Below are 23,391 nucleotides of genomic sequence, written 5' to 3'. Positions count from 1 at the left end.
TTCATCTTTGCTGTGTTCTCCAAACTATGCAGGATGAATACATTTATCTTGTGTATGTTCTTACATGTGCTTCATCACGGATAAAGTTGCGCAGGTCGCCGTGCTTCATGTAGGGCAGGACCACCAGCGGTGAGCCCTCAGGGGGCAGACAGATCCCAAGAAGAGAGAGAACGTTGGGGTGGCTGAAGTCCTTCATGATGATCCCCTCTTTCAGGAACTGGGACACCTCTTCCAGGTCTGTGATGCCTTTACAGAAAAAGAAAGAAAAAAAAACAATTTAAGTAAATGTAATGTTTTTAATTCAGATTAACTGAGGTGCAGGTGTTCACACCTCTGATACATCAAACATCCCCTGATTCCTGACCACATGATGAAGCAGCATCTTCTATTACTTTATTCGTTATGAAAGGATTTTGAAGTTGTAAAGATTTTAACTAACAGTAAGAAGAAGACAGAGCCCAGACTAGGTCGTAAATATGGACCAGCTCTGCGGTTGTGACATCACTGGGAAGGTCATTCATCATATACTTTACCTTTGGGACCTATAAGGATGATGATGAAAAGAAGAAAGAAAGAAAAACAACAACAAAACAAAAGCTTCACCCACACCTGACCCGTGGCCAATTTCCATTTGCCAATTGAATCCCTGCCTTTGGTGTCCTGCACTTTAGCCCCCACTGACTCTGCTGTAATCTGGTTAGAGATGGAAGCTGATTGGCTCTCAACTGAGGTTAGACCCCAAAGACTGAGGGAGATGACATTTGATTTTCTGAGCCTTGATTTAAAAGTTAGGGGAGACAATTACATTACTGCCGTCTGAAAGAAGGATATTTCTTTTTCAATCATTAGACAGAATTTGTCTTCTTCTCATAGTAATAATTAAATTAGTATTAACTAAGGCTAAGTCATAGTTGAATTGGGAAAAAATGAATAAGACAAGGTTTCAAATGTAACTAAAGAAAACCAAAAACAGTGACACTGTGCCCTAGAAAGTCATCAAACCTAATAAAAGATTCAAATCCCAGAGGATTGAAACCCCTGCAGGCTGAGCCCACTGTGCTTGGTGGCTCCTGGTGACTGTGCGGGTCTTTCGCTCATATTGTTCCAGCATCCATCTCCCTTTTCCAACTGACAGGTTACACGATTAGGCGGGACCTTAATGCCGTCCTCACCATCAGACGCTCATTCATCACAGTCATCTCAAGCAAAAGCTTCATGGCTGTGATGAGATGAGGTCCCTAATGGTATCGATGCCTCATGATATCATGCAATAAGTATGCAGTATAAGCAGGAATGGGATGGAATAATTATGGCTGGCTGTAAACATGTTTAGACGGAGTGTGTTGAACAGTTTCTATCAAAGAAATACCATAGAAAGTCTCTTCAAATCAGAGAGTTTACTCATTTGACTGCATGGTTTTGATAACAACAAGAATTATAATTTGGAACAGCTGCAAAACAGCTTAACACATTGTTCTGGTGTCAGTTAAGGTCAAAAATGCAATTTCTCTAATGTATAAAGCATCTGGCTGATGTATCTATAAAGTACTGCTTTGATCCTCGTCCATTAAATAATAAAATTCATTATGCAGCATGATGATGAGCACAAACAAAAGATCATGTGAGTCCTGCAGCAGGGGGTGTTGGAACATTTACCTTTGGCTATTTGGCTTTTACCCAAAGCAACAAGGAGGTCTTGCCTAAGAACCCCTACTGGAGGTAGGTAGGCCACATGGAGGGTGGCAGTGTTACCACTACACTATCCAGCCAGAAGACACTGTGGCAAGTTCTCCAGGCTGCTCGAACTAACTACCTGCTAACTACTGTGACTTGATGATTCAGTTTTTCCCTGTTCCTTTTGCACAGTGCTGTGCATGTACAGTAAAGCGAGTTCTACTCACGGTTCAGGGACTTGACGGCACAGTGTTGCTTCTGCCCGTCCGGCTCCAGCAGAGTGCCGTGGAAAACACAGCCGAAGTGACCTGCAGGTTACAACACGATGCCATTAGTCAGAATTATTCAGCATCAGGGAGTTCAAAAGCTCATGTTCAAACCTGTAAAACTTTCCAAATAACATTTGTTCACCCCACACAAAGTTTCCCTGAAAGAAGAGCATTTAGGACAGTGATATATGAGATGCCCCACTTTCAGTCCCCATGACAAAATGTTCCAGCTGCAGAGCAGGTAGCAGTCAAGCACATGTTAGTTGGCAATAATACGTTGGTGCTTCAGCACGATGAGCAACAATTTCTTGTTTTTTGTCCCTGTTAATATTTTTCAACACATCTGAGTTCTGACTCAGTTTTTATATCCTAAGCTAATAAGTTTCACCCACTTGGTTTAATCTGCTTCTGATCATATCTTCTGCTCCACAGCTTGTTGCTTAATGCTCTCATAGATCCAGTGAGAAAACCACAGCTTCCAAATCTTGCCCATACACTGAAACAACTGGCAGCATATAAATTACCCACTTTAGCTTCCAGCGATATATTTTGGGCCATTTTCTATTTTGCACATTCAGCATATTTCAGTTCTATCTTTTCTATCTTGTTCCAACAAATGATAAAGACCGTGCATCCAGGTAGTTGGCTCGGTGCTCAGAGTAGCTCCAGAAATCAGATAAAAATATTCCTGTTTACACCTAAAAGCTCAAATTGAGCAGAACCGTGAGGATGATGTCGTGTAGAACATCTTTTAATGCAAAAAACATGGTTGTTTGAAAACAAGAACATCTGATTCCTCCGAGTGTTTTAACACCATCGACAGCTAATTGTTATTCTCTAACTTTACCATTTCCCCCCCTATTTAATCCCCCGTCTCACGTAACCCAGTATGATGCTTTATTCATTAACAGCCCAGAAAAGCCATCAGGCGATGCCAAACCCCCCTGAGTTATTGTGCAGTTTATTGAATTATATCTCTTCTTTAAGACGTGAGAGCCGGCCCCAGACTGGGAGGTGTGCAGGAATAAAATGAGCGCGACGTTCCCCTATCACGTCCATGCAGATGGCTAAGGGTGTTGGATTACAGCTCCCAACAATGGACCATGGGAATATTAGCTGTTAACAAATCATTTGACGCCACTTTAAAAATCCTGCCTCAAAATCCAGGCTCTTTTCTTCAGGGGATAATTCAGCTGAGGGGGCAGAGTGCTGCGTTCTGTAACATAGAGGGTCTTTCTCCTCTTGATGTTGAATTTGATCTGTGGGTCTGAGCTGCCTACTTAAATGCCACAATATGAGGTGATTTTGCGTTTGAATGTCAAGCTTGGGGTTCGATAAAGAAGGCAATTAAACTCTCTGCAGAGCTTCGCATAAATCCACATTTTAATCCAAGGTTGCTGGACTCCAGGATTTATAATCCCATCATGAATCAAGAAAAAGAGACATTGTCTGAGGCAAAGCAAGAGTATAAGAGAGCAAAAGAAGAGAAGAGTACACAAAGAAAGACCAAAAGAGAGACTGAAGATAAACTCTGAACACAACCTTAAAAAGTTCAGGTGGTCGAATGATGTTTTACTGATGACTTAACTAACTTAAGTGGCTGCATGTTGATGGAAGAGTGAGTGAAGAGATTAGTTTTATTAACCACCAGAGTACATGACTACATTAATGGTATACAGTATATCCATGTTTAAACAACAGGTACAATAGGTTTCAGTGACACTGATTGCTCAAACAGTCTTTGTGGCTCTATTGAGCCACTGATGCCTTTTGTTTTTAACTGGTATTTATGATTATGCATTTCCATTTGCAGCCAGCAAAGTATAACTGCTTTATTGTGTTTCTTAATTGCACATAACTAAGCATCCTAAAGATTTCACTGTCATGCATCATCTGATGTTGTTCAGAGCGCTGCCACATTTCTGCGTGCACGCTTTAAAAGCCTCGATATCCTAGTTCTGGATCTATACAGAACATTTTCAGCTCTATAAATTTCTGCTTTGCTACTTTATTCTGCACATCAGCAGCTGGTAGCTTCTTCCTGACACAAATTCATAGCTGCACAGTAAATCTTTCCAAGAAGAACTTTTGAGGGACCCTGTGATATGTAATATTTTAGAAATAACTGACAGTGAAGACCATGTTTTGGAACCTGACCTCTGCCGATGACCTGGTTGAGGTGAAGCAGCAGCTGTTCTCTGGCGATCACCACGTGCTGTACCTCAGTCAGCAGGTCCGGGTGGAGACAGGATGGGTCGATGTGGACAGGGGCCATCAGTAAAGGTGACACCAGCTCACTCTCCATCCCGAGACCCATCCCCATTCCTCCGCCCAGTGCCCCCAGTCTGGGAGACAGCAGCTCCCCGTTGCCTCCATAGACTGGAGGAACGGCCCGGCAGGTCTCAGGCCTGTCAGTGCCCTGATCTGGAGAAGCAAAGGAGACGCAGGAGGTCACAGGTCAGTGACTGTATCAGCGGGGCCTCTAGGGGTCAATTAGTGTTACATGATCAAAGAGGGGTGGCTATAAATGACAGACAGCAATTTGACACTGTAATGGAGGTCGACAGAGCAGGAAAACAACGTTTCTGAAGCTGTTAGTGAGCGGAGAACAAATGCAAAAAAGCTGTGACCACAATTATCCAAATTTGACTTTTAGTTACAGATCCTGCACCACAAACCCTCCCTGAGGACAAGCATTAGTTTGTTAGTAAGTCTGCCTTCTCAAATTTAAAACCTTTCAAGTCACTTGTAAGAAGCAGGAAAATTGCTTTCTCCGTAATTTTCTGGATCATAATACAAGGAGTTCCCCTCGTGCCTTTAGGAGCCAGGCGGAGGGAAACAAAGCCAGAGGTCACTTTGATTTGCCTGATCTGGGTTTTTACCTAGACTCTAAAACTCCATGACATTTGTCAGATTTGTATCACAACACGTCAAACTAGATTAAATATAACAAGACAGAGGAACACGTTTTGTTTTCCTTCTTCTCTATTTCCTCAAACATGAAGGATGTCAGGATATTTAATTTGTAAGTGAATCCACAGCCAAACATATGCAAAATGCATAGTTAGGTTATTCACTGAGTCTTAACCTTAGTGTAAGAGGAGTGAAGACACTGAGGATGTTATCACCACTGGGTACATTTTAACACTAAACTCTTCCAATAACTTACATTAAACCTTGAGACCGTGGGCGTTAGTTAAGAACATGTAAGGCGTGCACCTCTAGCATAGCGCTCAGCCCCACAGGGAGGGAAGCAGGTAGATGGGAGGGAGTTATGGAGGTGGGACGAGGGAAAGAAGATGTCAGATAGGGGTGAGCTTATCTGGTTGACGTACCCTCCAGCAGGGTTGTTCTATAGTCGACTGACTCGTGGGAGACCATTTCATTAGTGGGGCTGACGCTCCTGGCGTTAGCCAGCCTGTCCAGATGCTGGATGTGACCCCGGCCATCATACCAAACCTCAGAGAGATCTAGAGAGGGAGGGATAGAGGACAAGTGTGGAAGAGAAGGAACGATTAGGATGAGAAGCACGTGGAGTGAAGATTGACAGGATGATGAGACAGAGAGGTTGAAGAGTAGGGGTGGGAGTGAGAGACAGAAGAGATGATGATGATAGAAAATAAGACAGGGGGGGAGGGGGATAAGAGAATTACACAGAGAGGCAAAGCGTGTCACCAGTGCGCCCCACACACAAACTGTCTGTAAAGCACCAGCAGACACACATGCACACGGATTAGAAAAAGATTTACTGAACTCCTGTTGCAAATGTGCAAATACATCAACACACACACACACACACACACACACACACACACACACACACACACACACACACACACACACACACACACACACACGATGACTCATACAGTACTCACACAACTCACTTCACTACCTTAAACTACAGTTGATGTGTTACTGATACAGAGCGTTTCACTACTTGACTTCAGGACGTCTCTGTATATGTGGCAGCGGCAGAACTGAATGTTTGACCCTTTGACCCCACCACAGCCTGACATCTCTAGTCTTACCATCAATGCGTTTGTTCTTCCTCCACATCAGCAGCCCTCCCAGCATCATCAGCAGCAGGCTGACACACACACAGCCAACGACGAGGCCTGTGTAGTCCTGCTCTTGCGCCAGTGTCACCTTGCCCAGGTGCCTGATGGAGTCTGCCTGCCGCCACTGAAGGAGGAAAAGGTGTCATGAAGTGAGGGGAGTGAATGTCAATAGCAATAAAAAAGAAATACTGAGGGACCCTTCATCAACAGAGGGTCAGGTCACTTTTTAGTATGACTGGATTTCGTGGATGGATGTAATTAAGTGTTAAAAATCATTGTACTTCTTGACTAATACATATTGTTATATAGCAGGACAGTGATCCAATTGTCGTCTTCTGTTTCACTGGTGGACGACAGTGGAATGTTTGAGTTGTTTTTGAGTAGTAAATCACTTGACCTCTTGTCTAGTCTTGCTGAAAATCAGGCTAATGGCAAAAACCCCCTGAAACAAGCAAGAAGTGCTGATGGCTGCAGCACAGTGTGTGTTTGCTCCCCTCAGGCATTTTAGATCTAACACCAAATATTATATATATATATATATATATATATATATATATATATATATATATACATATACATATGTATATATATATATATATATATATATATATATATATATATATATATATATATATATGTATATATATATATATATATATATATATAAATGAAGTAAACACTATGTTTACGTTTGCAATTACTGCTTAAATCAAAGTTCTATGCAGGACAAAGACAGAGATGGAGGCAGATGCTCGATAAATTACAATCAGCATAATATGCATGACTCACATGGCTAGTGCCTACTGTACCAGCCTGTGGGGGCAGTGCTATGATCTGGGGTTGCTGCAGTTGGTCAGGACTAGGTTCAGCAACGTTATGTGTTCAAAGATTGAGGTGAGCTGACACTGCAAAAGCTTATCGAAACGATGCCGCTGTGAATGTGTTCAGTAATCGAAGCTAAAGGTGAAAATGAAATATTAGAGGGTGACTCTGCATTTAAAGCCACACATATGGTAATAACCACACAAACAAACACCCAATCACACTCTGCGCATGCAGAGTCTGTTGCCACAGTCTGAAGCTAGATTACATCAGGGATATTGCTTCTGCCATTATTAGGTTTAGTGGAAATGAGGTTTCTACTGGTGCCTGCTGTTACAGATGGAGTGTGTGGGGGCGTGTGTGCATGAGTGTGTATCATGGAGACTGTCTGGGCATGTCTGGAGAGGATATATGAATGTGAGTGTGTGTGTAGGCTTGAAGAGCTAAGGGATATTGGCTGACCCGCTGCAGAGATAAAGGCTTTTCCTCTGGAGGCCAGTTCACAAGTCAACAGTGATGAGCCTGATAATGTCTGGTCTGACTCTCGCTGCTGTTTCCCCAGAAGGTGACCACTGGATACAAAGATGACACGAGCATGTCGGAAGCTCAGCATCTAATATTAGCCTGTACTAGAGAGGTTATGTATTTCTCTTATCAAACATCTAATAACTGTTCTAACGAAGCCAAAACAGAAACAGAAACTCTTGTGCTGGTTTGACTGACGTGTTTTATACCCTGCAGGAGCAGAATTACCCATTTTCCTGTTTACCAGTGCTGTAATGCAGAAAAACACCGTGCATGGACTCGTTTGGCAATGTGCTCTTAAAGTCCATTTGTACATCACTGCAATAAGAAGGGAAGTTCAACCACTAGGGGTCAGTAACATTTCCATAGTGAACGTCCGTCCCCCTCCTTCTCATGACTCAGAGGATGGTTGACTTACATTCAAGTGACAAGACAGCTGGATGCTGAGCCCTTTCACTCAACACACTGCAATAAATTCTCCCTGAGCTGGTTTTTATAAGGGACTGCTTTAGGACAGGAGAGTTATTGAAGTGTCCTCTAAATGATCTGGAACGCTGAAGGAATGTGGTGTTTTCCATGAATTTCCCAGATCGCAGAATGAAGAGCTCAATATGGACGATGGCAGAACGGTCCTGTTGTTACTGTGATTTCCTGAAGTGATTATTTTGAGTTTTAATATTTATGACAACAACAACTGAGTCATTTTGTTCAAACTGAGCATAAAATTAAATAAATAAATGGGATTAATAAAGTTTTTTGAATCTTGAATCAAATACAATTCAATCAAATAAAAACAGAAAAGTTGAATCATACTGAATAAAAAAAAAAAAGAATTAGTTTCTGCACATACTTTGTCTATCTGTCATCACAGTGTGTTATGTTATTGCTATGTGGTGACTCAGCCTCTTCAGAAGCAGGTGCTATGATATGATGCATTTTATTGCTGGAATTCCTTCGTTGAGCCTGATAAAACGAAGTGGAGGGAATTTTCATATAAATGTATTATAAGAGGCTGTATTGTGTTCACATGTCTCAGTGTCTCAGTCTTTCAAACTTTGGCTCACAGACGTATTGATTCTCAGACTACTAGGGTTATGATAAGTGGCTGCTACATCTCATTAGTCAATTAAAATTTCTAGGATAGAGACACAGTGAGTCCGATCTGTGCAGCAGTTTAAACATAATGTCTGAAAAAAACTAATTTAAATTGAATGAATGAATTGAATTGAATTTTTACACTTTATTTTACTTGTTTGATTTTTTTTAGCAGTAAAATAGTTTGGTTGTAAGTTTAAAAGTGAACTTTACGCCTTAATGTATGTCTTCAGAAAACTTACTGGACAACAAAACTCTTCATAATTGTTGCTTGTTTGAAAAGACTGAAGAGCTAGTTCATCAAATAATCTGCATCAGTAAACAGTTTAACACACACACCCTCTCATCCAAACACCACTTCAATCACACATTGTTGCTTTTCTGTGGTGTCAACACGCCGGAAAACTGGAACAAAACTCCCATTGAGTGCAGTCAGGAGTGTGTGGTTGGGTGTGGATGTGTAACTGTGGTGCGCTGGGTGTCACTATACACGAAAGTGTGCCGTAATTAGAGAAAAGGGCTTTGTTGACCAACTGCTGCGCAGGTGATAGAAAGTTGGAGCGTATCTGTGTGGCCTACACGCGCACAGGTACACCTGCAGGTATGGGTTTGGACTGGCTGTGTCTAAGTGCAGCTTAACTAGAAAAAACACACACGGTGCTAATGAAGGGCCGAGTGCCAAATGAACCCTTTCTTCTTTTAATGCAAACTATCATGCAAACTGTCTTTATGTCTTAGTGTCTGTATAGAGCAGGTGTGTCTCACCTCCACCTGCAGCTCCTTGGCAGTTGCAGCCTGCAGCTCAGTGGGAACCGTGCATTCCAGAGTGTTTCCGACCAGAGTCAGACTCTCGCAACTGTGGTTGGAGACGGTCAGAACCTGGCACTTCATCGCCTCCCTGTCCATCCGATCACCCTGCAGCGGAGGGAAGGACGATAAAAGAGTGCAGAGAAAGACGGAGAAGGAGGTTTAGATGAGATACAAATACAGATACTAATATTACAGAGAAACATTACTCGTCCAAATCAAAGCTCGTGATGATTTTTATGAAAGAAAAGGGTCATCGAGACTTTTGACTACATGACTTTACCCAAAGAAAATTCTGCTGTCAAATCTGTTTGTGAACTGGCAACTCCTCATATACTGTACTGCTTATTAGGGCTTAAAATAAAGAATATGCTCTCTGTGGTAGTGTTAAGGGCTGGCTGGGAGGGGCCTAAAGTATATTTTGCCCCAAGGCCCATGAAAGTACTGCTTTACTTTACAATTTACAGACCTTACATTAGAGTACTGGAATCCTACACATTCAAACAAGGACTTACAAGACCAGTGGGGGCTTGGTTGGGAAATTGATATTAAGTTTATAGCTTGGAGCCATGTTTTAGTAGCAAACATGTGGCTTATTTAGGAAAATATACAGTAGAAAGTGGAAAGACTTCAAATCTCAGGGGAAAAAAGTGTTTCAAATATCCCCAGCGAGGTGAGGTAATGCTGAAGTAAATTAGGTGCATCAGACTGAAGAGGCAGGTCTCGTTTCTTGGCAGAGTTCATCATTGTTCATGCTGATTGAATGGGCTGAGTATAAATCGAGCTTGTTGCTGCTGATATGACTAAGACAGAGCGGCTTATGCTGGTCTTGTGACCCTCAGTGGGATGAACAACAAACACCCCCTGTGAGATCTGACTGGAAGCTCACACAGCTACTGCCAAAGCGAGTTAATGAGTTTGTGCCGTTTGACGGGAAGCGATGAAGGATCAGTAAACATGAACTTGCTTTTTTCTGTTTCCATTTGTTTCCCTACACTCAAACACACTTTCACCTCTCGTAGTTTCTCTGATTCTCTCACACACATAAACACACTTGTTTGAATGCAGCAGAAGGCAATAAAGAGAATGATCACATTCCTTGCGTGACAGCTTAGGATTTTCCAATTTGACACAGAGTGGAAGCTCGCACCTGTTCCTACAGTTTCTCTCTCTCTCTCTCTTTCTCTTTCTTTCTCTCTCTCACACACACACACACACACACTGTAAGACAAACCACTGATTCGCCCTCTTGCTTGCAATTAGTCTGCACACAAAGGCAAAACTTCACAGACATCAAGCTCATCCAGTCTGATTCGCGTGTTTCCAGGCCCTAGGCGTGGCAGCGCTGTATACACTGCAGAGAAGCGTTATTAAAGTAATTAAAATACATCACACTAATAGTGATCACTCTAAATAAACTGTTGCGATAATAACTGGAAACGAGATGCTTCTCAGTCTCTTGTGAAGTGATCAGCGCTGATAAGGGCCTGGGAACGAGCCAAAGACAACAGCCTGGTTCTTTCTTATGCTCAACACTGGTGCAGAGTTGTCAGTCAGAGCTAAATATGTCTTTATTTGTTCGTTATTGGCAGCCATTTTGGAGCTAGACTTATCAGATGGCGCTAAATGAGCCCAGCATTTGCCCTTTACTGGAGGCTATTGCAGGGCAGGGTTATCAGATGGCGTTAAATGTGGCCTGTTTCGGTGGTATCATTCCCCCTGGGTAAAAAGTGGGAGTTTGTCTGGCCTGAAGGGTGGGATGAAGGGGGGGTAGAGGTTAGGCTGGAGGTGGATTTAGCATCAGAGCCAAGGTCATGTCTGGGAAAAGAGAAAAAGAAGAAGGAAAAAAAAAAACCCAGCCAGGATCCCCTGCGAGTGGTTCACAGCTGCCACAAATCGTCGAACTGCATTTAACATTTAACAAAAAACAAAACAAAACACTGAAAAGAAAGAAAAGAGGAGAAATATGCATTTCATTGTTTTCATAAAACAGGCTCTGGGGGATGTGGTGGCCTGCTTGAAAAGCAGCATTAATATGTCAAGAGCTTTGACCTCGGCAGACAGAACAATGCAAGCAACCAAGAGAACACATAGAGAGGTACGGCACTGGAGAAGGGATGGGGAGGTCAGACTGGGGGGGTGTAAACAATGGGAAACAGACTCCACTTCCTGTTTTTCTTTCTGTATTGTTTCCTTCCCAACTTGACTTGGACCACGGATGGCTGTGCGTGTGACTGTGTGGTTTGGGCACAGCATGAACATCAACCCGTTTCCAAATACTGAATTAATCTCAGTCAGAGTGTGTGTGTGTGTGTGTGTGTGTGTGTGTGTGGATATATGTCAAATGCTCCTTAGTCTTAACAGAAGTTTAACAAATCTGTGGAACCTTGCACAACTGTCTGTGTGTGTGTGCGTGTGTGTGTGTGTGTGTGTGCACTTCTTGTTCTTTGGTTTCTGATTTTACATGGTCCAGCTCTTGTCTTACTCATGCTGGTTAAGGAAGAATTTAAGCTTTTGGAATTTGCTACAGCACATAATCTTGAACTGGACGCTCTGAGCTTGTTAAGACGTCGTGCACCTCTACACCTGTTTCTGCAGCTCTTCTAGGAAGACTCTGGCTAACCCAGACTTTGACTTCTGACCTTTGCTGTTTCTGGCAACAACAAACTTATTGTGACATTTTTGTCAACTGTACTTTTTGAGGATGTAGAATACGAATGTTCTCTCACCTTGAGCTCCACAATGCTCTTGTTGTCCTTGGAAGTGAGCTTTGGGTCCTGGAAAAGTGGGTCCTCCACGTAAATCAGGTCCCACTGATCTGTGGAGTAGCCGTCCAGGACAAACGCCACCTTGGTGACCACTGGTGGCTGCAGGGCCAGTTTAGCCAGTGATGGTGTGGTGCACTGGATGGAAGTTCTGTTCTCACCGTACACACAACTCTGGAGAGTAGAGAGAAGAGAAGTCAGACCATGGTAAACATTGGTATCCCGGCATCTCCGAGAAGAGAAAAGCAGCTTCCAGGTATCGGAATTTGATCAGTGCATTCTTCTAAAAGACAGGATGCCTGTCAGTGAATCTAGCCTGAATAAATACAGATACAAAAAATTAATCCTCAGTTTGGCAACTACTTTTAGGCTCAACACAATATGAGACACCACCTGTTTCTGTCACCACTGTGTTTATAAATGGCCTGAGGGCAAAACAGAGTCTTATCTCAAGTTGGATTCAGCTCAGGTTGGCCGCCCTGCTCTCGAGTGACAAGCAGAAATCTTGCAAAATAGAAAAACCTCAAGAGGATAATATCTTAAGCTGTGTGACTGCATGAAGGCTAGAACAGGTCTGTTGTTGGCTCCCCAGGACGAACGTCCATAACAAAACTGCATTTGTTTCTTTTGCTGCTTTAAAGGTAAAAGCCAAAAGGTGAATATGGCTCATCAAACCTATTTTCTGAGTTTCATAAAGACATTTATGTGCAACGCAAAGTTTGGTAATGGAACGGCATCGGGGGGGTGGGGAATCATCAGGAAATCACAACAGACACACACTTATATGTTGAATATTCCTGTGTGATTGTTTCTATGTGTTGTTATGCTGATACTAATGCAAGTGTCACAAAAGTCATTAGAAGTGTGACAGCATCGTATTGTTCAACACAGCTGTACTCGGAACAAACCAGACTCGTTTGGCTGTGTGCGTGAAATCAATGTTGATCTACGCTCAGCGCTAACAGCCAATGATAGCATGTGTTTGTCTTTTGGGCTACAAAGGTAGATGTGTCCTTGAGTCAATACCCACGAGGACAGGATGTAGAAAAAGATCAATGTGCCACTTTTAACCTTTGAACACAACAAATGCCACCTTCACACTTGTTGTTTAGTCATCGAATGGTCTTGTTTGCAAAGTGTGTGACGGATGCTGAGAAAGCAGGTGGTGGGGGGCTTGGGTGGGTGCATCCTTATGAACATGCTGTCTTTAATTAAGATCAACACGCACATAATGATCTACTCTTCAAGTACCTTCACCTCAGGTTGATCCGCAGCGCTCCAACCTGCAGCATCATAACATGTCCAGTTAGAAGACAGATCATTGTCTAGTTTAGTTTACAGTTAGTTACAGCTGTTTGGGTGATTTCTCATGAGATATGTCGGTATTTGTTTTAAGGTGGGCTCTAGCAAAGAGTTACACTCCTAAACTCTGCGGATGTAGAAACCTTCTGACTGATATCGGACTCCCTGGAGACTCGCCCTGACTGCAGTAGCAGCAGATCTGTTGAAGTGTTGTTGAAACTTCCTCATACACTTCCCAGTCCGACTCCCCAGTGAGCTATAGCGGCCCAGATGGACACACACATGAACACACACTCAGACGTTTCATGCATCCACAAAGGCTTGAAGACAAACACATTCAGACTCAGGCATGCATGCTTATAAAATGTGTGTGTGGCTGTGTGTGAGGTTAGCGCTAGGTCGCCTTATAAAAGCAATCCAATTAACCTCCCTCCTCCTCACGCCAATAAGGAGGGAGGAGAAAAGGACTGTGGGGTAACCCCTCCCTCACTCCCATCTCCCAAGGGTGTGTCAAAAGGAAAAATATCCTGTGAATTAGTGGAAACCTCCGTCAGTTTCATTGTTCAGCCCCTGTCTCCTCTCATTTAGCGGAGAGGAGGTGAAGTGCTGTAGGTTGGGAGCAGCTGTAAATACAATCGGTCAGAGAGGCCGGCAGCGAGTAGGCCGAAAGGTTTAATGTGGGGTGATGAGAGAACCAGAGATCACCAAACGTCCACCGTCCCCGAAGGATCATTAGCGTAACAGCCTGCGAAAAAGCCAAGTCATAACGAAGCTCCCACATACAAAAGCGCTTGTCAAATCTACAGTGATTTATAGCAGCGGAGTTTCTGCTGCTTCCTACCGAGCAGTGTTGTATTAACGTTATGTATTTTGAATGTAAGGTCTGGTTCCAGCTCTGTCTGGTGTAAATTCCTTCTTTATACACAATGTGTTTTACAACTTATACATTTTTGGACTTGACTTTGTTTTAACCCTTCTACAAATGATCTCCAACTCAATTCTTGGCCTCTTTAAAGCTCATTTTATTATGTTCAAGTAACCACATGTCTTTCCTTCAAAAGGACAGAACCTCAGCACAAAATTAGTGTCATATTGTTTTCTATTGTGGTAAATAACTCTACTGCGGTAGCTCCCGAAGCGTTTCGATGCCAGCACGATTGATTTATGTCACATTGCATTCACAGGACTGTTGTGTCACTGTCTCCTCTAATCACTCTAACCACCTGATCCACCCATGCAAAGCCTTTGTGACACTGCATCAGGGCCGTTCACCTTTAATAATCTCTTAAACATGTTGCATCATCATGTATTTTGTAAAACTCCCTCTCTCATTGTTTGGTGCTGTTCCAACAATACTGTTATATAATAAAGGAGGTTTCATTTGTTCACATGACATCAGGGACCTGTTTTTGTAGCATCTGTGCTGTTTTTAACAACGATAAACACATTTTCACCCGTGCTGCACAACCATTGTTCTGACTTACTGCCCGGTGAGCAGCTCTGCTGGAAGCACCTTGACAGTTTGAAGCACCTTGACTAGTGACAGAGGGGAAAATGTTACTCATTCACTTTCATTCAGTTCCTTCTCTCAGATATCCCCCCCTCCAGCTGTGGGGGGCATGGGAAAGGAAAGAGGCATTCAGGTGTCAGCTGGAGCGACTTAGCCTGCTGGGGTAAGATAGGAAGAGGGATCCGACACTAAACAAGCCAATTTGTGAAAGCAGGCGACAGGTGTTTGGCCACGGTGAAGACTTCAGTTAAACCGAACTGCATGAGATGGTGAAACCGGGCAAAGACATTCTGCTCCAAAGAATCCCTGTTTTCGCTGTTTTTGTATATGTCCATCCCCCCTTTTGGTTTTGTGTTCGTGCCAGCTTTTGACGACAGATCGTAAAAAACTCTTTCATCTTTGTGGGAAAGCTGAGATTGGCTGAGACCAGGCTTTACAGGAGATCTGAGACGCAGATATCAAGTCAACAGTGGGTGTTTTTTTTTCCATGCTCTGGCTCCAGCTGAGGTCCCTGAACCAAGGCCTCAGTTTCTGTGGTTCTCTTCGTGTTCCTCTCTCCAAACGGCTTCAATCATAGGTTCTTGTGTGACTAGAGAGCAGTTCACAAACTGACCTAAACATCAGGCTTCTTGTCCGATGCTCAACCCTTAGCGTAACCATCGTTTATGAACACATCTCGGGAGGCATGACAGGCTCACATTACCCAGAATGCCGTTCCGCTGCCCATGAAAACTGGGATGTCCGTTTGGGAAAGATCCTCGCCACTATTTTGAGGGGTTAAGACAATAAGACACTTATACTGTCCCTTCCCAGGCCGAGCTTTAACTCATCCAGTTTACAGGGAGGAATTTAACAGGCGACAGCTGGGGCCCTGCAGGGCATGATCCCATCCTAAATCATTAGTAATGATAGCCTTATTTGATACAGACTGCTCGCTTCATGTGCTGCTTTCCTCTAGAAAAAGCTGGAACATTTTTGCCATCCCGCTCCGCTCTGTTATTCCAGTTTAAACCGAATAAACAATCAGGTCAAAGGTTCACTGTAGCACACTGACTTCCAGTCATTTTAGAGCCAATCATGATTCACATTTTAGCAGGATAGATTGAAACAACTTTCAAAATAAAAGACCTCCAGTTTGCACGTCACAGCATGTGTTATTAATATGAGAGTGTGACCCTACACAGTGGAGAGTACAGGTGAAATGACACCAGTAAACCTGGCTGTAATTGTTAAAGCACTGATTTGGCAAATAAAATGTACATTTTTCCTAATTAATAAAGTGTTAATGGTATTATATTGTTATACCTTAGTTACAAGAAACACAGATTGGCTAGAAGGTGTCACCTGAAACTCAGTTCCAGTCTGTTAACTATTGGTTTAAGTCAGTAAGCAAAGAATTTTAAACTATAACTACAGTAACTATAGTAACAGTGTGTCTGTTTCGTCCTGTGTTACTCAAGTGAAACACACACAAACGTGTCATCACACCGTGCACCAAGCAGGAAGACGCCGCTCTTTGTTGTGTTTTATCACTTACTGTACAAGGGAATGTATGCAGTGTAAACGGCCTTTTACAGGTTTGCCAGTTGGCTTCGTTCTCGCTAATTCGAGATCGACATGTTCCCATGATACCACAAAAATCATTGAATAAATAAAAAATTCCATAAACCGGAGACAGAAGGAAACACTGAAAACTGTTTATGGTAGAGTTCTGAAAATGTGATTCAGCTGATAGAACTGATTTTCCAGAAAGATCCAAAAATGAATAAAGCAGGTTTGCTGCACAAGATATGAGAAAAAAAAAGAATTCGTTTTAGAAAATGCTAAATAAACCATGTGGATGTCAGTGGTAAGTGGCCACGGTGTGAGGACACTCTGTTGTGTGTTGTCACCTACATTCGAAGCCTTTGTGTGTAATGTAAACAATGTTTTGCATCTCTAAAATTTCCAGTCTGCTTCCAACCGTTCATTTGAACCTTTATCCATTCAGGCAGAAATGACCAAACAAACTCCTTCATCTGATACAGATGTAAACATTCACACACGGAAACTTCCAGGAGAAGCAGCAAGTTCCTCCTGTGGTTCCCCCAGGGCTGCTCCACTGGAGAAGATGAGAGATGTGATGTCTGGTGGAGGATAGTCAGCAATCTTTGGACTGAGTGACCGACCTCAGAGCCCTGAAGCTGAACTGGTTCATGCTGTTTATCTGTAACATAGCCTGAGCTCCCCAGAGGCCTCTCAACCACTAACCTGAACACAGGTCAATGACCAGGGAAAGGGAAACTGAAAGACGAGACCCGGCACGGAGTGAGTGTGTGTGTGTGTGTGTGTGAGAGAGACAAAGCAGGGACCAACGACAGATTAGAGATAAATACTCTGCATGTCATTAAGATTTCTGATGGAAGTCTTATTCCACGATACTACTGTACTATTTGCTGTGTGAGTGTGTGTGTTTGCTGAGCACATTATTTTCTCCTGACTGAACCTGCAGCAGCGTGCGCCTCAGTAAGACAGATAACATGATTACAAAGCCCTGCTTGTCCTCAAACCGCCTTCCAAAGGCAAACATCACACAGAAAACAACACACCTCTGTTTGACGCGCAGGACATTTATTTTGTTATGATTCACTAAGAAACATGTCACCTTCTGAGGGAATATGCACAAACAATAATATCATCTAATGAGAGACAAGCAAATAATCCCCCAACACTGTCAAGACTTTGCTCCAGTGTTGGTCCAGCTAATATAAAGTGTATGAACCTCTTTACAGTTTTTTTTTTTAACAAATAAGGCTCTCAGTTTCTCTATTTTCAAAGGACGTGGTATCATTTCAACAGCAACTGTGATGAAACCCAAGCTGTGAGACTGTTATCCAGGAGGTCAGTAAGTTCACATAGAGGGAAGTTGTGACGGCTAGATGCTGCAGCCACTATTATTACTTCAGACAGTGCTGACTCTTTTATGCATGTAATATGAAAACATTTGTACTGGCCGGAGACATATGTGAAATACTTCTTGTTTTATTGTTGTATTGTGTCTGTGTTATGAATTGAGGATACTGTACATAACAATGTTCCAAAAAACAGACACTGAGGGAAACACAGTAAAAACTCACCATAGTATTCAATAAACTTGGTCTGAGACGTAAAAACATATTTTTGCTCAAGGTAAACAATCTGTCCTCACGCATATGTCAACTTAATTCCAACGTTAATCAACTGGTGCTAACATCATTAATGAGATTTGCTAGAATATTAATAATACTTAGAAAAAATCTGGCTCTGGGTTGAATAGAAGAGACGGGAACACACACATTTAAGCCTGGAAGGTGACATTGTGCAGCCCTTCATCTGTCAGCCTCTTACTCAGGTAATATAATATACTGTACGAGCTGGGGGTGTAATTTGCAGAGGATCTTAGTCTGTGGCATTAATGAAACCTCAAAATGCCATTAGAACTACAGGGAGGCCCTGCTGCCTTTGACCTGTCGCTGACATTTTATATAAGGCTGAAACCAGTTAGAGACATTTTAAAGTTCTGCAGACAGCTCGGTGAAAGCCTGTTGAGTGTCGGCGTTGGATAATTTAAAACACCTCCAGGCTGCTGCTGCAAAGGCAGGCCGATGTGAGGGAGCGACGACGTGCTTCGAGTGCGAGCGTGTGTGTTTCATTTTCCTGCAATAAGTAGAATAAAGTCTGACGGAGGTGAGGAGAGCCAGAGCATCCTAAAGCTTTTCTCTGCTACTGTGCGTGAGCGAGAGGTGACAGCTGGATCCTACAGATCAGACTGTGGATTTTCCATTTCCTTTCTTCCCATGTTTGTCTGACACTTCAGCTGGTTTCCATTGTTCTAAACTCCTTTTTTCTTCTAAATGGTTTTTGAGGACGTTCACATGTACAGTATAATGACAATACCACGCATGTGCACAGCAAGGTATTTGAAAAGTTTATTTTCCCATTTTTCCTGCTGTTCATATTTTGACTGACTAAATCAGGAACCAAACGTTCTTTGGCACTTTCATGTTGATGTTTCCAGTGCATCTCAAGAACCGCAACAATAAAAATAATGGTTTTATTTCTGATGTCAGTGTGATGTTTGAACAGGTGCTGAAAAGGAAAGGCTGATATGCCAGAAAGGAAAGATGTCATTGTCCAAAGTAGCATGAATCCCTTAATGACATAAATATCATTTCAATGTTAATATCACTAAGATGTTGTTAGATATTAGTAATGGTTGCAGTATCTGATAAACTTCGATTACTTCAGGAACTGGGATTTCTTTAGGAGACAAGAGCTAAAACCTGCAGTAGGTTCTTGCACTGTATGGAAAATACTAAAAAACAGCCCAGTTCCCAGAAAAGTACCTATACTCTCAAAGGGGAAATCTTTTTCAGACAGGAGCTACACAGCACATTTGTTAATGATGGTTCTGCTTACCACATGGAAGACCTCTGCATCCTGACCGGTGGTGAGGACCATTTGGGGCTGCAGGCCGGACTGGAGGAAGAACCCGTGAGCTGACACCGTGCAGCCTCCGCTACAGTGAGGAGGATGAGAATGGATTTTAGCATTAGCACTAGACTGAGACACAATAGATCCCCACTGGGAGGGACCTGCTGTTAGCATTAGCAGTTTAGCCACTCGTCACCTCCCACACGTTTCCTTCTGCTGTAAAGCTAAAGCATTAATCTGTCTCATCCACAGATATCCATAGTCAAATTCGCCTTTTGCTTTGTCTCCTCGTCTCCACTTAGGTGAGGAAAGATGTAAGAGCTCAAATTTGGAGAAATTAAGTTGAGTTGACATTGACAAATAGTGATATCTAAACCACAGTAAACCCAAAGACGTAAGCAGCTCAGCGAGGGCCACCATCAGAATATGGAAAGTAACACTGTGTGGACTGGATTTTCAAATTAAAAGACTAAAAAGGAGGAAAATGGCTCGAACCTGACGAAAGAGCGCGACGGCTGGATGCTGTTGATGATGGGGTCTTGGTTGTATGTGAACAGCACGGGGGCGAGGCACTCCACCGAATCCACCGTCAGCTTAACGGGTTGCTCAGAGGGAACAGCATGTTGGGGCGTCTTACAGGTCAGCATGGTGGATGACAAGCTGATGGTTGGAAGGAAAAAAAAAGAAAATGAATAAAGACAGAACAAAATCCTCAAAACATGCAGAACGATCAACGAGCACTGGTGCGAACTGACCTCTGGATTTTACAGGCTGCTTTCCCCACGGTCACCTCCTGTTTGTTTCCAGTATCCAGGAAGGCTCCTCTGATGGTCAGCATGGTGTTCCCTGATTTAGGGCCAAACGTCGGGAAGATTTCGTGGATCACTGGGTTCTGGACGCAGAGACAGAACCGAACACTTTATAAACTCTGTGCAACGTTTCGATACCGATTCGATCTCTGAGTTTCAGGTTCTTACCACAAAGGTGAAGCCCTCCATCTTGGCTACCTTATGGCCAGATATGACCTTCACTGTGTGTCCTGAGGGGGTGAAGTTCCCACTGAACACTGGGGTGCACTGCATTTCAGTCCACCTAAACAAGACACCCCCCCACCCACCGCCGCCACACACACAGAAGACACACAAACAAATCATTATCCTCTGCCACAGCCACCCAGCGTTTATCCTAACTTAATAATCATCTACTACTCTGCAGGAATGCACAAAGAAGCAATCTTCCTGTGGGATTGGGGAGGCTGTGTTTTTGTTTTTTCCTAATTTGTAATGAGGTTGTCTGCAGCGAAAGGGGCTTTTGAATGGGACGTAGCCACAATGGATTTGGGAAAGTGGAAAGTCTGGTTGCAGCAATTTTCCCAGCAATTTTTGAGTTAGGAAAGTCATGTGTTGAATGTGGTAGGCTGCAGGAGAAGGGGGGTGCGGGGCCCTTACATTCTTCCTTGAACACAATAACCACTATTAAACCTGGTCTGCCCCTATAGGAAACCAGTGTACAGGTCCCTTTCTCTCGTAAACACCCACTACCTAACACACACTGAGCCTCTCTCTGCCTCTCAGGGGTTTGCTTCAGTTAAAGTGCAGCAATAAGGCTGTTTTTAAAAACAACAGAGTACAGTACACGCACAATACACACGGCATACAATCTATTTTAAAACAAGATGTCTTGAGATGAGCAAACACACACACACACACCTGTTGACGTTGACTTGTCTGGGCAGTTTACAGGGAGTTCCAGCCACTTCCACAGCTACAAGCGGGGCCTTGAAATTCTCAGTCTTGTCGAAGCCGAAGTTGTGTCCACAAATGGTCACTACCGTAGAGCCTCGTATGGGTCCAGAGGTGGGAAAGACCTAATGCACAGAAACAACATCATACACACTTAGAACTGCAGACTCATTTGCCTGATTGCACAGCTTAAGGCACTTTTCAATTTGTTGTCTCCCACAGTCACACACCTCTCTAATTACATTTAACAATGATTATTATTATTAGAACTAATCTGCCCTCTAATTAACAGCACCTTTGCCATAATTCCTTCATTTGAGGATGTTGGTGGTGGTTGTCCTTCCTCTCTCTGTTCTGTTGCTCCACGTCTGTTGTTTTCTTGTTTTTCCTGATTTAACAGGTTGTGTTTGAAACATCCATTCAGCCTTTACTACAGGGCTTTTCACAAAATGTCACTGTTAAAGTCAGATGAGGAGGAGTTTTTACAGGTTTTGCACCAGTAAAGTTTTTTTTTTAGAACTGTAGTGTTTTTTTTTTAAGGAGACATTGCATCACAGCATGGGGTGCAGCAAGTTAGAAGGAATGAACACCAGTAAAATCTCATAATGTGCTGTAGTAAAAGGTCTTTATTTCAGTATGGACCAAACTATAGCAGAGACAACTATAGTGCAAACACACTCAGATCACAGGTCTAACAGACAGGTTATATAAGCTGTTTTTGGAAAAGAGAGGAGCGAGAGGGACTTTGCACAATGTGTAAACCTGGCCTGCTGTGATCACATGATAAGAGTCAGCGGGAAGCTGCAAAGTTACTAAAGTTTACTTTTATGTTGAGCTAATTTTCTCAGTGTTGAAACAAGAGCGAACGGAACTGAACAAATGAGACTTAATATCTCACGCTGTCATCATCTCCTGATTTCAAAGATAGATTCGAGGCCGATGAACGATTACAACAATGTGACCTTGCTGCTATCGGTAAGCTCAGGACTGAAGCTACCTTAGTGATGACAGGTGTGCAGTAGTCCTGGGTCCAAACGGAGGATGGACACTGGTTGGCTCTGGTGCAGCGTCCGTCACACCAGCCGCATTCAGTCACTCGTGATGACAGCAAACAGGAAGTACAGGTCGTCAGCTGACCACATCCAGGGCCAATCAGAGGGACCTTAGTGATCTAAAAATCAGAAGATTTAAAATATAATAAGCCCTGTGTTGTGCTAAATGATTAATGACAATAACAATTCAGATCATGTAACGTTTCATCCTTTTTTCAATAACTTTCTCTCCTTTGTGTATTTCCCCTCAGACAGAAACGGATATCAAGAGGAAACAAAAAGATTTGGTTGCAGAACCCTCGCAGTAAGCCTCTAGGCAGAATATTCTCTTTTATCTGTTGGCTCTGCTCCATGTTCACTCGTGTTTGTTTGCGTTCAAAGTGTTTTTGTAAACTGACAAATCCAAGAAATATGCAAGACCTGGATTCTTGGTGCTATGCCTTAAAAGATGAATGCAGAGTGTAAACTGAAGGTTTACGACAGCCATCTGTTTTCTGCACAGTGCATCGTTTGCTGCTGAAAGACGAGCATGTTCGTGTGCTCTACTCTGTGGTTTCAAGCTCACCTTGTTTCCTGTGGCCATCAGCAGGGCTCCATCCGACTGGTCGCCATCAAGCAGCGCCACACTAGCAGACACGGGCCTCGAATCCAGGCGGATGTTGACATGAGGGGAGGCAAATCTGGAGAACAGCACCTAAAGGAAGGAAGGCAGATCATTGGCGACCAATCGTGTTGAAGTATAATTTATTAATGCAAATGGCTTTGACTTAACTCCCAGCAGAAAACATGTAATAAAACGTTAGCTGGAGATGAGAACATAAGCAAACAAGTATTCAGACTCCATTCATAACAATATAGTAATAAGAATACTGTTTACTGAGAAACTTCACATGCCAGTGAATAAACAGACTACAGTTACGACAGTAAACTTTAAACCAGACAACTGGGTAACTGAAGAACCGAGTTACTGATTGACGACCCTTCATTTGGACAATTCAATTTGTCCTGTTTTACTGAGGCAGCACTCAGGTCAGATGAGGACACCTGGTTAGGAGGTGGGATTCTGCTCACTCATCACTACTGATCCACTGTGTTTATTCGAAACACCTCACAACGTTGGACACCGATACACAACATGATTTAAATAAGACGGAAACCTGAACCCAGCCCTGAGGATAAAAATGTGAAGACATAAGCAAGTGTTTTCTGGCACTGCACCAAAGCTCGACTTGGAGTTGCTAAGGGAATATGATCCAGATTGTGTCATCTTTCCCCGAGTAGTACTTTCACTGGAGTTTGGCTTATTTTAAATGGG

At 43.0% G+C, this 23,391-nt stretch overlaps 1 protein-coding gene across 2 annotated transcripts in view; it reads right to left on the bottom strand.

Moving 5' to 3' along the window:
• met (MET proto-oncogene, receptor tyrosine kinase) overlaps window positions 1-23,391 on the bottom strand; it is a 54,041-nt gene that overhangs the window by 5,167 nt on the left and 25,483 nt on the right. The window contains exons 4-17 of one of the 2 annotated variants that reach the window (XM_026365217.1): window positions 22,642-22,770; window positions 22,022-22,195; window positions 20,992-21,149; window positions 20,260-20,374; window positions 20,038-20,174; window positions 19,778-19,942; window positions 19,268-19,367; window positions 11,983-12,192; window positions 9,212-9,361; window positions 5,975-6,128; window positions 5,279-5,413; window positions 4,101-4,367; window positions 1,902-1,982; window positions 65-246 (exon numbers count right to left, since the gene is read on the bottom strand). In XM_026365217.1, the coding sequence (XP_026221002.1) occupies window positions 65-246; window positions 1,902-1,982; window positions 4,101-4,367; window positions 5,279-5,413; window positions 5,975-6,128; window positions 9,212-9,361; window positions 11,983-12,192; window positions 19,268-19,367; window positions 19,778-19,942; window positions 20,038-20,174; window positions 20,260-20,374; window positions 20,992-21,149; window positions 22,022-22,195; window positions 22,642-22,770 (2,157 nt within the window). The remainder of the gene's footprint in view (window positions 1-64; window positions 247-1,901; window positions 1,983-4,100; window positions 4,368-5,278; window positions 5,414-5,974; window positions 6,129-9,211; window positions 9,362-11,982; window positions 12,193-19,267; window positions 19,368-19,777; window positions 19,943-20,037; window positions 20,175-20,259; window positions 20,375-20,991; window positions 21,150-22,021; window positions 22,196-22,641; window positions 22,771-23,391) is intronic. The other variant, XM_026365218.1, reaches the window with a different exon arrangement.

This window comes from Anabas testudineus, chromosome 6 (genome assembly GCF_900324465.2).
Source record: "Anabas testudineus chromosome 6, fAnaTes1.2, whole genome shotgun sequence".
Lineage (NCBI taxonomy): Eukaryota > Metazoa > Chordata > Actinopteri > Anabantiformes > Anabantidae > Anabas > Anabas testudineus.
This window is presented reverse-complemented; position numbering and strand designations above follow the sequence as displayed.